Here is a 16,213-nt window from a genome sequence, read left to right as displayed (position 1 = left end):
CACAGTTGCAAATGGCAATTCATTCCTTTTGTGATAGACTATTTGAGTAGTACCCAAGGGGGAGGTTTTTGATAAAATGTGATGCAAATTGTACATTTTAAAGAATATTTATTTAGTGACACTGGTCAAACTACTAGCCGCATGGTCAGATAACTTATCAAACTGCCCCACATGGGGCAAAAACGTAGCCAGTTTGATGAAAAACACTGGCCCATACTAGCATTTTGCATTTTTGGTTTGGGCATTTCCCAATAATAATAATAATAATAATAATAATAATAATAATAATAATAATAATAATAATGATAAATAAATAAATTTAGCATTTATATAGAGCTACGAACCCTCAGGTATCTGAGCGCTGCTTATTATTACCCACAGTGTGTGGTGCTATTGCCTTATAGACCAGTCTGAGCCTGCCCCAGAAGGGTTGCGCAGCTGCTAGGATTCTAACTTGTGACCATATGGCCAGACAGACATCTCTGCAAAGCATGCATTAGTCTACAGAACAACAAACGAAGCAACTACCCAGTAGCAAAAGCATATATGGTCTGAGTATTTAGGATGTCAAGAAGTGGTTGCTAAAGTTGATCGAGTGATGAAAGGGCCTGCTTAGATAGGTTCTCTGCGACATGTGTCTTGGCATCAGGAGGGAACTAGATGAATGCATGTAAGGCGCTTGGAGTTCTAAATAAGATTGCATCCATCGTGGCACCAGATAGTATAGGTTTAGTGGCATCTGTTTTTTTTAATTTTATTTTTTAATGCAGAATGTTTAAAACAAGTGAGGCATCAGGTTTTCTTTTTTTGTGTTTTTTTACACAGATTGAGAAATTCCCATTGAAAAACGCTTTGTAAATCATGCCCAGTGTGTAGTGTAAATTCATTGTTTTTCATTGAGATTGGGTGATCTTTTAAATACAGTAATACATGTCCAAGTCATGTGTTGCACAGCAACTGATCGAATATTCTAGAAGATAGTAAGTTGAAAATGTGTGTATTGGCTTCAGTGGTTGCCATGCAATATCTGGACTTATTGTTCACCCTAGCGGTAATCAGGTATGTCCTAGCAGTAAGGTCACATCAGCGATTTTAGAGCAGTTTGTTAAGTAACTCCTAATGCATGCATAGCCTGATGTATTTAAAATGCACCTCTTGTGTGGGTTGCTGTCTGAAATTATTGGTTGATAACGAGTACTAGCAAGCACACCTTGAAGATTAAGAGAAGGGGCAGGTCCAGTCCAGGAACTTCAAATGATTTAGATTTCATTCCTCTGAGACAAAGATGTGTTTGGTGACTTTTAGCCAGGGGTAGACTGGTCAAAAGGGAACTCTGGAGATTTCCCGGTAGGCCTCTGCGCCCTGGTCCTCTTTTGTGCGGTGTGCTATGTTATTTCGAAATGTTCTCAAAGGAAAAGGGCTGGTCGTGCTAAAAATGTGTAATATGTGGGCAACTTTGAGCATTATTTCCAGGGCCCCTTTTGGTTCCCAGCCCATCCCTGCTTGTAGCTTATTGTTTGGTGCTGTATGGCGCTTACAGAACATCACTAAAGAATACTTTAAAAAGGACATTCATTTAATAGAAATGTGTATCAAGTAGCAGGGATTGAAGTGTGTGGTAATGGACTGGGGGCCAAAAGGGGCCATGGAAATAATGTTAAAAGTGGCCCCCTATATTACACATTTTCAGCAACCCCAACTATTTTCCTTTGAGAACATTTGGAAATAAAATAAGTTACCACACAAAGAGGCTCAGGGCGCAGAGGCCGCCCGGGAAAACGCCAGAGTTTCCTATAGGCCAGTTCACCAATGGTCAAATGCAGTAAAACTTTAAAAGGGGATCATAATAGTCACATCTGAAATGCAGTTAATATGTGTCCTATTTTGATAATGTTATTATCCACTGTCTATATGTATGAAGTTTAGCAGTATGCGCTGCGATGAGAACAGGCCAATCATCTTACTGCCCTGCATCCAATCACAGGCCTGCAGCTAAATTATCCCAGCAGGGTGGGTTTCTCGTATTATCTCAGTTATCTTAAGGCAGTAGTACTGTCAGACACCACCAGTCGCAAGGGCCTGGGGGGCGGGGGGGAGCTGAGGCTGCTCGTGACGCTCATCTCTGGACCTCGCCCAATCAGAGACAGACCTGAATTGTGCTAGTCCTGATTAATTGAGGCCTCTGTGAGCACTTCATCGAACCCTCGAACCAAAGACGCAGGCTGGGCAGGCCACTCCTCCATTCACATTGGAAACTGTCAAAATGGCGTTAACATCGAATCTCTCATGGCTGCACTGTTCTGCAGCAAAACCGTGCCCGGGAAATCCAAGTGTTAATCTAATCGCGTGGCAGGCCATTTAAATTAGTATTAACTCAGGTGCAGACGAGTAATCTAATTGTGTGTTTCCTAGAACGTTCATGCGTCGTGGGTTCTTTGTTCCGTGCCTTGCAAAAATGAAAACCCACCGTTTGGCATAGAATGATTACAACTCCGTCGGATACTCATAACATGAAATTAGTTACATCTGAAGGCAAGGCCGACAGAGCACGCCTGGGACAGTCATGCTGGCCAATTGTAATGTGGCTATTACTAAATAGCACCCGCAGACATGGTGTTGAATGCGGTTTAGGGCAGAGTGTGTGCACTGTGCTGCTTAATGGAACATACGTGAGTGTTCTGGGGTGTGCGACAGAAGAAAAGCTCTACGTGCCGTCTCCAAAAGTTCAGAGAGTAGCAAGGAACATCTTGCCTGCCATTAAGCCTGGCTGGCTCCCAGCTAGGGGTGCAGCCCGGGACTGTCCTGATTATGGAGGTGAACTTGCCAGGAACCCACCTTCTTTCTCCTGCTGAGGAACAATGGCAGCCTTAACCGCCGCGTGAGCCCTGCCCGCGGGGTCCCTCCGAGCGCACACGCTGGGCCAGTGCCAGGAGCTGTCTCTGTCTCCCAGAAGCAGCAGGTGGAACGCCCGGGCAGGTAGGCAGAGGGGTGAAGGCAGGGCACGAGCTCTTCTTTCAACGCCGCGCTTTCATCAGAAAATAGCATGCGTCCATTCAACATGATGGCATTTTGTACCGTCTGGACCTTAAAAAAAAACGCCTGGATTTGACAAGCGCTGCTGCCTGCCCAATACACAGGGTCGTGCAGGAAGTAAACCCACGAAGCGCACCTGCCACATCCACATAATAGTATCTTGCCTAAAAAGAAAAAATGTACAAAGCTTTTTTCTTTTTTTTATATACGTAGCGGTTCACTCACCAAGTCCTTACTATCTTTGCGGCCCCAGCACTTGAGAAATGCAGGCACTGAGATGCCCATTGCCTTCGGCCTCCCAGAAGAACGCGCACGCGATGAAACAGGTGCTACTCCTCGGTCCTGCCGCTGCCTCTCATTCAAACTCCCAAAGCTCTTGGCATCAGAGTGTGTACTTGGCCAGGAATGCAAATCCAAGTGGCCGTGCCCCGGCCCGTCGCTCTTTTAAAGGCACCCAACCACCTCCCATGACTAAGTCAATTACAGGAAACGTGCATTACTACAGGGAAGGGATGGGATTTGCTAACTCCCATCCACGACTCCTGAAAGTGCATCATTGTTTTCCGTGACAGTGCGATAACCAAGTGCTGCCATGCGGAGTTTCCACCCCCAGGGGTGGGAGGGATGGGATTAGCTCACCGTGTTCTTTGAACACCCAGCCCATTATTGCGTCGGGCTTAGGTGTTGAAATAATGCCTTAGATGCTTGCAGTCATATCTCTGATTTCGTTGGGCTAAGGTTACGTTTACACATTTTAAGACCTCACTATATGTTTTCGCCTTTTCTCCGGTGCCATCTTAATACACATCGCCCTTGATGAGATGTAAACACAGAGCACCGAGCGGATGTTTTTCATGTCAGGGCAGGAGTTAGGCCCCTTTTAAACTAGATCTTGGGGATTTGCTCGTGTTCTAGTGAGCTTGCACTCAAGAACATTTGACATGTGTTCTTTGTGTTGTTTACAAATGTAATCAGATCTTGCAAATAGTTTGGCTAAATTCTAAGTGGCACGAGCAACGTTAGAATCTGTGCCACTTTTGTCCTGGTGGGTGTACAATAATATCCTGAAATATAAAAAATGTTTTTTTTTTCTTAGGTGGGGATTTGGGAAAGGGACATAATAGGTTAATTCCTGCCATTTCAAAATGGATGTCGGCTCTGATTCCATTACAGGCTGCCAGACTAATTCCACTCTGATCCATTACCTCAGGCCCAGTTGAAGGTGTGTGGGGGCTCATTTCAACATGATAGTTTGGGGCTCCATCTTGCCTAGAGCCAAAAGCACTCTTAGGCACATATGGGGTGCATCATTTATAATGTAGAGGAAGAAAAACGGCCAGGGCTTATTAGGTGCTGATTATCATCAGGCGGCCAGCAGGGAGCTGAAACACTAAATGCCTGCTGAAAAACTATAAATCCTTTTGTCAGAAAGTGGCTGATGTGGAGGAACAGTGTCAAACGGCTAAAAGGTGATAATACTTCTGTACACTTTGAGGGAAGGGAGGGCTAGAGTGCCTCCTGCAAATGCAGCTTGTAAGGTGAATGCTGCAAAATGCACATTTAAAACCAGAGAATGAAAGTAATATAGGAAGGAATATATTGCCGTGTTATAGCACTACACACTGACAGCATGGGGCCTGCTGCAAAAGGTCCCCTGAAGCTCAAGGCCCTTTTCAACAGAAAATGTTGAAAGGACCTGACACCATCCCTGCATTACGTAATTGTCCCTCTTCCTCGTACTAGTTACTGCCTCATGAGGCCTCCTGCCTCAGGAACAGGACACCCTGTCTGTGAAAGCAGTCCAAAAAAAACAACAACTCTGAAGGCCAGGTAGCCACACCCTCTCTGTGAGTGGTATATACTGCTGGTCGAGCCCCTAGCACACCCTGTTTTTTCCCCTGCCCTTGAGGATAGGGACTCCTCTGTGATTTGATCTGGAAGAGCTGTGCATGGGAGCCCAGCTGGCCCCACATTGCGCGGGTCTCGCTCATTGATGAGGGAACCAAGCAACCTACTTTTCACCAGTGTAGCAAGGTCCCTTTTGCCGGAGGAGCTGAGTGTGCAAGGCTTGTCACAGGCCGGCCTGCGCATGGTTTCCGCAATTGCTGGCTTCCTTATCAGGGGTGGGACATGCCAACCAGGAGGTAGGGCCCTGTGACCCGCTGTGGGCCGGCTGTCCAATGGAGACCTCCTCCACCCATGGCACAGTGCCACTGCAGCCTGCGTCACATGGATGAGGGGCAGGTCTCTCCGTCAGTTGACCTGCAGAACAGTGAGGGACTGACTGACTGTATTCAAGTTCCACCTGAAGCAATGCAGTGCTCCTCCTCATATTGGCCTGTGTATGCTCAGCCTTCAGTTTATGACGTTGAGTGTAGCTGAATGTATGTGTGGTGTTGTTCACCAGGAGAAATAGGAGTGCCCTGAGAATGCAGTGTGCCAGGAGAAGGAACTCATGATCCCTCTCTAGGAGAAGGGAGAAAGGTAGAGGTCTGACGAGATCCAGGAGTATATCTCCTTCATACAGAAGACACTGTTCTGCCCCTGCTCTCCTCCTCCCTCAGGATGGTGCTTAGGGATCATCCTGGTCCTGTGGCACCTGCTCCACCTTCTGTGTCCATCACTTTGTCAGCCGATGAATTGAAAGACCTTATTATTGAGATGGTTAATCATGTCAATGATGCCCGGCTACCTCCTTCTTGCCCTTCCTCACAAGTCCCATTCCCTGGTCTTGAATAGCCATTGTGAGCTGCAAGGGTTCATACGATATATATAACAAGCCTGAGTGGGATATGTGTAGGAAGTTTTCCAGAAAGGAAGTTGTAGAGGAGCTCATGGCCCATCTTTTGATGAACCTGGACAATAAATTGTACGGCTCCTCAAGTGGGAGAGGCCATACAGGATGCTTACAGCTGTTACTTTGCAACCCCCTTCCGCAAGGCTGCCGTTCCTACAGAGAATGCAGAACCTTATTGTCAGGTATTCGAGGGAGCCTGAGAAGGCAGCCATACCACAGGGGTGGTCTAGACTTTATCCCTTCAATGGGATTGGTACTGAATTTCCAGATACGTTTAAAGTTGATTATCTACTTCCCAGTTTTGTGAGACATATTTGGTGGCCACTGAGGGCACCAAACCAGCCCCAAAAGGTTTGGAAGTGTCTGAAGAGAGCCTACAGGGCCTCTGATTGTGCCCTCAGAGCAAACCCTTGTCTGGGTTACACCACCCACACACTTAAGGATTTTCACCTGCTGGTCTGACTCTTGGAGGAAGGTGCAGATTGTGCTCATGTGCTGGAGATCCTGGAGAAGAAAGTAATGTTCTGTTCAGACATTTCTCATGACCTCTTCAGATCCATCATGCTCCAGATCGTATCAGAGGTTACTGCTAGAAGACAATTGTGGGACCGTATTTGGAAGGGGCAGGCCTTGCAATGAGCCATCTTACTTTTCCTGCCTCTTCTTGGACAGCTCCTGTTTGGGGTAACTTGTTAAACAGGCCCCGGATGGGAATATGTTCTCTTCTTCGATGAAGCCCAAATCTTCTGCTCCCGTTGAGGAGGCTACAGGTACCAGACGTGGGGGACCTTTCAGACAAACTGGGGTGCATAGAGAGGTCACTTTCAGAGCAGGCGTACCTTTGAACCTGTCCCCTTAGCCCAGGATCACAATGAAGAAGTTTCCTCTGCAGGAGTGTTTCCTGGATGTACTGGACAAGGGAGCTGTGATTCCAGTCCAGCACAAGTATATGAAATTGGTGGGGCTTTTTCAGTTTTGTTTCTTGTTCAGAAGCCGTTGCAGGCCTGAAGACCAATAATGGACCCCAAGAGGATGGGTGGTTTCATCAAGAACATTCCGTTCCAGATGGAAACGCTTCAGGCTATTATTCCCCTCGTAGCCCCAGTTAAGATTCTAGCATCAGTAGATCTAGAGGATACCTATTTCCATGAGATGATCCAGACTGGGCACTAGAGGTTCATTGGCTTTGCTGTGGAGGGTCTGCAGCTCACATTGCAGATTCTCCCATTTGGTTAAGTTGTGCACCCATAGCGTTTACTCAAGTCCTGTCCTCTTTCATTGGTCTCCTACACCAGAGGGGAATGGCACTCCATGCATGCCTGGATGATTGTTTAATACATGCTCCGTCCCTGGCCCTCATTGCCATGTATACTAAGTTGGTATTTTCCAACCTGTTGCACTTCAGGTGGCTTCTGAACTCCAAGAAGTTGTACCTACTTCCAACACAGAAACTAGAGTTTGTGGGGGGCCTGTTTGACATTGTGAAGGGATTGGTTTCCCTTCCCATGGTCACGGCATCAAATCTCCAGGTTACACTTTCAGCTCACATGAGGTTCCTGCAGCTAAATTTTCCCCACAGGGTGGGTTTCTCATATTATCTCAGTTACTGACCATTCAGGGTTATCAGTGGCTGACCATTCAGGGTTATCTAGTGGCAAATGGTTTGCCATCCCCTTGGCGAACCACCATCTGTGTCTTTTGCAGGTTCCTTCCCAGGATTACAGCATTTAGATGTCAATGTCTACAGAGCTGGGCAGTCAGATGGAATGGTAACTGTCTGATTGTAATCTCCATGCAGGGGGTCCAGCTTGCACCCTCCCTTGCCGGTCATTGTCTCAACAGATATCAGCCACAGAGGCTGGGAGGCCAGCCTCGACTAGCTGCCCTCCAAAGGTAGCTAGTCATCGATGGACAGTTCAAGATCCTCTAACTGGAGGGAACCTTTGGCAGTCTGGGAAGCTTTCCAGGCCATGGACATTTGTCTGCAGGGGAAGGCTGTTTTAGTATGCATAGACAACCAAGTTAAAATGTCTTACACATCAACAGAAAGGAAGGAAGGCATCCTTTGTCCATGCAAAAAGTTCCTTGCTGGATAGTGGCCTGGGAAGAGCGTAACCTTCTCTCACTGAGAGAATCCTAAATTCAGGGGATCCTGAACACAACAGGGGATGCCCTGAGCCACCGTTTTCCCTCCCCAGTTGAGAACTCCCTATCAGTCCAAACGTTCCAGTTGGTGTGTTCTCGCTTGGGATTGCCATCTGTGTACCTCTTTACTTCACAATCGGAAACTCCCCTTCCACTGCTATCCTCTGACCTGGGATACAGTAGCCATGGGAGTGGGTGCTATGCCAGCAAGTTGGCCTTCATTCCCTTCTCTCTCCTCCAGAAGCTCCTGGTGTGCACAAGGGGAGAAAACTATGGATCATTCTTATTGTGCACTGGCTTGCTGAGGAATGCATGGGTTCCTCTCCTTGTTCAGCCGTCTGTTGCCTGCTTTACCCTTGTGATGCTGGAAATGCATTGGAGGGGCAGGGCCTCCATATCCTTGTCCTGTATGCCCTTATCATGTGTGTTCTGTGTTGTTTTCTGCACAGGAGTCCAGTTGGGACTTCTTCAAGTGCAGCTCTTCCTCTTTTTGGTTGTGGTGAACAGAGACCTTTGGGATACCCTTATGGCACCCATGGGTGGGGGGTGCAGGCCTGTAGCCCTAGTTTTTCATTTGGGCACCTGTGTGTTGCTCACAGAGCAAGGTATGGGCTGGTGGCTGCTCCATGCTGAATTTGACAGGTGCTCTGAGTATTCTCCATTTTGGAATACCCAGGCCCTGCCATAGGAATCAGTGGATTCCTGATAGAAGGCAAGATGGCCCCTGTGGCCTCTTGGTTTCAATTGCCTGTTACCTTGTTTTCCCAAAGTCTTGGAAAGCCCTGACTCTGTCCCTTCCCCTGACTGGCTGTTGGGTGGAAGAACCATATATGGTATTGTGGGGAAGTCTAGGCCAGACTGGCTGGAGCCTTCCCAGTGACTGTATGTTATTGGTACACCCTTGGGGTGGGACCTGTGTGAACAGAGTTTGTGACCAATATGCATTCTACGTTATAGGTGTCTGGTTTCTGTGTGTGTGACACAATAAATGAGACAGCCCTGCCTGAAACGGACATGAAGGCAATGTGGTGTGCTGAAAGGCTGGGTGCTTGCCCCAATCCACATTCCTTGTTATGGGTGCTTGGGTGGAAGTGAGTGACCTGAATGCATGTGAACCTGATTGGCTGCCTGCCTGCATGAATGCCCTTCTGTGTGATTGACTAACTGAGCCTGGCTCAGCCAGAGTGAATGAGGCACAGATGTGTATGTCTGCAGACCTCTCACCTATTTGTTCAGCAGCTGAAGTCGAAACTTGAAGCTCACCCTTAAAACCCAGATGGAAGAAGAAGAATTGCTGCTGCATTTCCTTTGACAAAATCTAAAATCTTTCAAGTCTGTCGAGGACTGATCTGAGAGTGGTCCTGGCTAGGAGACCTCTCCCTGAGTTACAAGGGTCCTTTGTGCAAAAGCGGATCTTCACCGAGGCACCCTAGAAACCAGTCCCGAAAGGCTGTCAAACGGAGAAGGGGTCCGACAAGACTTTTGAAGTAAAGTGCTAGGACATCAAGGCCATCGAAGTCCATTGCCGTCTCCGGGGTTCGGAGGATTACACAAAGTGGTTTGGGTGGTAGTACCCCCAGTATTAGCATTGTGTGTGCTAGAGTTGTGAGTGTGGTTGAGTGTACCACAATGTTTTCTAGTGGTAGCGCCTCCAGTGTTAGCATTGAGTAGGCTAGAAGTGAGTGTGAGTGTGGGTGATTGTTCCACAAAGTGGTCTGGGTGGTAGCACCTCTAGTATTAGCATGTAGTATGCTAGAGTTGTTAGTGTGGTTCAGAGTGCCACAAGGATTTCTGCTGGTAGCGCCGCCAGTGTTAGCATGTAGTATGCAAGAGTTGTTAATGTGGTTTAGAGTACTACAAGAATTTACAAAGTAGCACACTCTCTCTGAAAGTTGCAATGTTGTTGTGAGGATGTATGTTGTGTATGCGTATGAAAGGGAGATGTGTTGTAATGTACAATTGTGTGTGTGTGTGTGTGTAAGGGAAGGAGATATGTTGTAAAGTGCTTGCCTGTGAATGCATGAGCTGAGAGAATGTTGGAGTGCTAATGTGGAATGATGTCCTGTGAGTGTGTGTCAAGGTTCTAGCCAGTGTCAGTTGAAGCTGAGCTAGCGTGGGTTATGGGACTCAGTGATGTTCCTCAAGTGTTCCTACTGTAACCAGTTATGTAACTGAGAATAAAGCTTAAGTATTGAACCAGTTAAAGAGAACAGAGCTACCTTTCTAGAATGATATAATATGATAAGTAATTTATAATGTGCATATTCACAAGTACATATGGCCTCTGATTTTCCTCCCTAAGGTTCTGTCTGATTTTCACCTCCATGAGGGTCTGGTCCTTCCCAACTTGGGCTCGGGTTCACCCCACAGTTCTTCCCACTCATTCCCTGGATATACTGTACTGTGGATGGTAAGGATGTATCTGGACAGAAGGACAGAGTATAGGAAAGGGGACAATGTCTTTGTGTCCTTTGGCCCTGGTTATACAGGGAAGAAACATTGAACTGCTACCCTGAGCTGGTGGATCCAGAGCACCATTGGGCTGGCCGACCACGGGTTAAAACTACCCACCGACAGGACATTAGGACATTACATGAGGGCTATGGCTGATTCTTGGCAGTTGTCAAGGGGGTCCTATAGATGACATCTGTAGGACAGCCGCATGCTCCTCACCTGACATGTTCATCACACACTAGAAGTTGTATGTGGTTCCCCATCCCTCCTTTGGATCTGCTGTTCGGTCTTGCATGAATGATTCATTTTCAGTAATAAAGAAAATAATGTTGCACTGCTTTTCTTGCTTTGTTATTGTTCAATATTCAATACACTGCTTTTGAGCTCTCATGAAGTAAGGACTGGGACCAGGAAGATGGCAAAGAGGTAATTCCCTGAGTACTTTCTGGTAATCCCATTACATTGAGATGTTTGCTTCATCGTCACAGTTCGGCAACCCAACCTCCCTACCCTGCTTGTACATTGAGAGGACTACTGCCTGGATTCAGAGAATGTTTTAGGGGCTCGCCAGCAATATACTCCACTCCCAAAGGTGGCATGGCTAGCTGACCCCCAGAATAGTTTTTGTTTGGATCGTAATTAATGGGTTTTCTGTCTCTGAGGCGGGATTTGTTGCTGGTAAGGTCTGGGATGAGGAAAAGAAGGACTAGAAGAAGACGAGTGTAGTGGGATTACTGGTGGGTAAGCAGGGCATCACCCAAATTGGTGGAGGCTGATCTGGGAGTCACCACATGCAGGCAGGAAATCTACTCATTGTGTATAACCTGAACATTCCAATAGGACTTCTGAGTAGCCCCCCCCTTCATCAACCTTTAAGTCTACTAGCACCTTTAAACGAGTCACAAAGAATAATACACACACAGAAGCTTTATGCCTGTTAGCACCATCCGAAAAACCGATCCTTAGGGAGCAGTTGAGAGTTTATGACACAGCTATCTACAATATTTGCTCTATCACATACTGTGCTTTGTCTTGGGCTCTCCCATTGTCGCAGTGTAGTCCTCTAACAGATCTTGAGAACATATCCAAGTATCAATGCCACAAACCAAATAGAGCCATAGCATCACTCCAGGCGCTGGTACTTCCTGCCCAGACTCATCAACACCACATTCTTAGTACCTGGTTGTTCCTTATAATCACCCTCTCTTTTGCTTTTTTTAAAAGCACACATATCACCAAGACACCACAAACATCAAAGGTGAGCTATACATGACCACTTAACATTATATTACGTTACCAATAATTTAGGTGATAACACTTATAACAGCACGTCGACAAGGGATGCATCTGCTATGAACACTAGCTAAAAAAAGTGGTATCATTAATATTGTTAAACTTGAAATAATGGAATAGAATTGGATGGAATGTTTTTTGTGAATAATGTTTTTAAAACACTGAGTGGGCACTTTAAGGAGGACAGTTGAACAATCATGTTGGAGTTGTAACATGCAAATACTTCTGCTGTGCTATTCAAGGTGCTGTAGACTGGACCTTGAAGGTATATCAAGAAGGGTAAAAGTGGGTGCATTTGCCGACTGTTAATGTCTTTTTCATGCAATTGTTCACAAATTGTTTTAAAGTTAGAGGAACAAATGATGATACATTGTATTAAACGAAAAACACATATTAAAACACCTGTAACACTAAATGCCCATGAGATGTTTTTGTAGGGTTTACTTGCATTTATTGACAACAAGTTAACGTTTGGGGTGTATATTAACTTGATGCAAATTTTGTATTGTCTTAACCTTACTCCGAACTTGCATTATCTCACCTTTTCTTTAACCAACTTGATGAAATGTATGTTTACTTAAACCAGTTGAGTCTATTGACCTTTATTTTATGTGGCACCTCTCTACACCTTCTATTTTTGCCCCCAGGAGACCCCACTGGCAGTAAACTAAGCCTGACACAGATCTCTAGCACAGGCAGTATGCAGAGCATGTGCATCTTGGAAAACTGAAATGGTGGCCATCCTTGCCACTCCTGCTCTACACATGTTGGTGCAGCACACATGCTTTGTCTTGGCACAGCAAAACCGGAAAAAATCAACTATGCCACAGGGATCAGTCTTTACATGTTTCACCCCATGGAATGGTACTGCATTTGTGGCCGGGGTCTACTTACATGCTGTGGTCCCCTAGGGAGCCAAACTCAAATGCAAACCCTCACTCAATTTCCAGGCAAAGACATTGGGCCTCATTATAACTTTGCCGGTCTGGAAACAATGGTGCAGGTAAGCTTACCGACGCTGTTGTTTCCGGACCGGCAAATTACAAGTCTGCCTGCCGGAGCCGCTGTGCCCGACAGGTCTGACCCTGCCGGGCACAGTGGCCACGATAGGCAGACTGTCACAGAAACACCGGCACCATTAGCAACGGTGCCGGTGCTTCCGTGGTCCCCATTCCCATAGAGTCTCAGAGGACTCTATGGGAATGGGGACAACAAATTTGCCGGCGCCTGACTTCTCGGTAAATTATTCCATGTCTGGCAGCAACCCGCTCGTAGCACCGACAGGGTCACAGCCGGACTCGGAATGGGGCCCATTGTGCCCAGAAATACCTCAACACGTGAGCCTGCTGAAAGAGTTGCAGTTGCAACTAAATGGAAACAACTGCGGTAAAATTTCAGAATGTATGTGCGTTATTTCTAAGTAGTTACAGGGCTATCTGGCTCTTCGATGGGCCTTAAGGAAAAGGGACGACATGAGACAAAGGAAGACGTGATCAATATGATTGCCGCTAAAATCTTGAACTTGTGGGTAAGCGAGCGGACCTGGGGATCAGCGGGGGAGGAGGGGGGGAACCTGAGGATTATGTTATGTACATTTAAATGACTGTTTACTTTAAGTATGGTGAACTATTTTTGGTTGATAACTGTACAACAGAAACAACCTAAAGTGTAAAAAAAACAACCATTGTATTGTATGAAAATACAAAGCATTTGCAGAGATTATTCAAAATGTAAAAAGGAACTTCACTTTTGTGTTTTTATGCAGCGTGACTTCGGGGTTTAACTCTGTCAGAAACGGTTCGAATTCTCCTGAATAACTGAGGGGAATTGTTGTCCTAGTTCAGAATGTATGTGCGTTATTTCTAAGTAGTTACAGGGCTATCTGGCTCTTCGATGGGCCTTAAGGAAAAGGGAAGACATGAGACAAAGGAAGACGTGATCAATATGATTGCCGCTAAAGTCTTGAACTTGTGGGTAAGCGAGCGGACCTGGGGATCAGCGGGGGAGGTGGGGGGGAACCTGAGGATTATGTTATGTACATTTAAATGACTGTTTACTTTAAGTATGGTGAACTATTTTTGGTTGATAACTGTACAACAAAAACAACCTAAAGTGTAAAAAAAAACAACCATTGTATTGTATGAAAATACAAAGCATTTGCAGAGATTCTTCAAAATGTAAAAAGGAACTTCACTTTTGTGTTTTTATGGAGCGTGACTTCGGGGTTTAACTCTGTCAGAAACGGTTCGAATTCTCCTGAATAACTGAGGGGAATTGTTGTCCTGCTCTTGTTGAGTTAGCACACGCGTTAGCTCATCCAATGGTGAATATAAACACATGCATTTGCACACTGCCAGTGACCTGGCATGTCACACTGCATTCATGCTTCCGTATGCACAAATGGGGCTAATCAGCTGTACCATGACATTGCTTTTTAGAATATGTTATCCATTCAATAGCATCAGTGTTAGCCATTTATAACAACAGGCCATGATTAACTACAAGCCGTTGTGTCAGACATAAGTTACTCACAAACCCCTCCCTGCTTGCTACCAGATTAACTGTGCCTTGCAGAACTCAGTATTGTTTTAAGGCCATTGAAGACGCCCGGGACGCCTTGCGGAATAATCTGATACAGCTGCCAGAATTAGTCAGGGGGATTAACAGGCATGCCTGCTATTTCAGAAATCCCCAAATGGGGTGACCTTTAAAGAAGAACCCATTGAACTCGTATGTAGATACACAACTGATGGTGAGTTGCTAGAGTAAAGAGAGATTGGCCGACTACCTCAAGCTTTCTACCCTTGACTATGAAAGCTACCCCTGCCAGGCACTAAACCCTGCTGACCCTGGGAGAGGATTTAGCATCCACTCATTGACCAGTGTGTCACCCATAAAAATGAAAAGCACCCCCGAGGAAGCGTGATATTTAAGGGTTCAGATCTCGGAGCTCCTGGAAAGAGAATCACTGTCCTCACTGTGCATTGCTGTGCAAAGCAGCCCCACCACGCACAACGGCTCTATGCACCCAAGCATGGTAGAAGGCCACTCAAGTGATTGGCCAGAAGCCTCCACAATCATAGCAGTCGACGAGCAACAAGAAAAAGACATGAGACAACAATGGGACAACCGCCATTGACATAACCCCACCCACCTACAGAGAAGGGCCAGTGAACCAGAGGAAACCTCCCGTCGTGCCACGCTTGGTGAATCTGAACTGTTTATTGTTAGCTTTCTTGGAACACTCGACGTCAGAGGAACAAAAGAATGGAACAACACTGTCAGGCATTCAAACGGATTCTTAAATGATTATTAAAGACGGGACATAATATGTATTTGTAAACAATGCCAGCTTGACAATATTACTGTTTGCTCACTGCAAGAGGACGTGGCTAAATTAGTTTCATGGAAGTAGTCTCGATATCTTATGCTGTTAATACAGAGGAAAAGACTCTGACGTCATGAAGTTCTGACTCTGGCACCCAAAGGACAGGAGCCACACAAGCCCCAGGTTTGTGCAAACTTGGGGATATGCGTGTGAGGCTCTCAAAGGAGGCTGCAGCAAGTAGTCTCAGCCTGCTAGTATCCAAGGTTGCAGAAGTCCGAAAGACTGCAGCAGTAGCAGATCTTTCAGAGGGCTGGGTGGGAGGCTAATAAGGCTTGTGTAGCTCATGGCCTCACGGGGCCCAGCTATTAGGGGCTACATGCTTGTCTTATAAGGGACCCTAGAATTTAAGATGCAGATAGCACGGTAATAAAAGTACGTTATTAAATGTGTAGTGTTTTATTTATTTATGTGTGTGTGTTCAATGTGTTTGGTTTTAGATAACCCATCCAGCCCACGATAGGTCTTGATGGAATGTAAAAAAGAAAGAAAAGAAAAGAAAAATGGAACAGAACTCACTGTCCAGGAAAGGGCAGTGGATGATAGAATCGTGAGTTGATTTAAAAAAAAATTAAAGAAAAGTGACAGTTGAAGGTGTCAGTTAAAAAAGAGCAAGGAAGCAGAGAGAAAAAGGAAAAATACTTACCTGGGAGCGACGCTGCCTCAAGGAGGGCCTACATCTATCGGCAGCAGCAGCAGCAGGCGGCATGTGGGGCAGCCCCCCAGAGTGTGAGCCAGGGGGCCGAGCTGCTCTGCCAGCGCCGTGGTGGGTGTCATGGGAGGTGAACAGCAGGGAAGTCCCCTCTACTCAGGAGAGCAGAGAGGTGAAGTAAAGACTTGGGCTGGTTTGCCATCCAGCCTGGGTGAAGAGAAGGAGGGAGGGTAAGAATGCCACTGGCTGCCTCGCAGAGCAGCCCAGGTGAAGGCCAGTGGCTCGCTCCCGGCATCTCATGATGTATCGCTGAGGGGGCGGGACATAAAGCCCCAACAGCCTGCATGTGTGCAGCGATTAAAAGTGGTGGCCAACCCTGTGCTAACGGGGCCACCCCAAAGATTTCAAAGCAGGCTGCAGATGCAGCAGCGAGTGCAGGTGAACCACCCAGGCA

General features: G+C 46.4%; 1 protein-coding gene across 1 annotated transcript in view; it reads right to left on the bottom strand.

Annotated features, from left to right (window-relative positions):
• The window catches only part of LOC138481014 (sodium- and chloride-dependent neutral and basic amino acid transporter B(0+)-like), a 94,419-nt gene extending 90,849 nt beyond the window's left edge, over window positions 1-3,570 (bottom strand). The window contains exon 1 of the mRNA XM_069612861.1: window positions 3,259-3,570. Within this exon, the coding sequence (XP_069468962.1) occupies window positions 3,259-3,318 (60 nt within the window). The 5' untranslated portion in view covers window positions 3,319-3,570. The remainder of the gene's footprint in view (window positions 1-3,258) is intronic.
• Between the last annotated feature and the right edge of the window lie 12,643 nt (window positions 3,571-16,213).

This window comes from Ambystoma mexicanum, chromosome 5p (assembly GCF_040938575.1).
Source record: "Ambystoma mexicanum isolate Mex_15411 chromosome 5p, UKY_AmexF1_1, whole genome shotgun sequence".
In the NCBI taxonomy this organism is placed as follows: domain Eukaryota; kingdom Metazoa; phylum Chordata; class Amphibia; order Caudata; family Ambystomatidae; genus Ambystoma; species Ambystoma mexicanum.
This window is presented reverse-complemented; position numbering and strand designations above follow the sequence as displayed.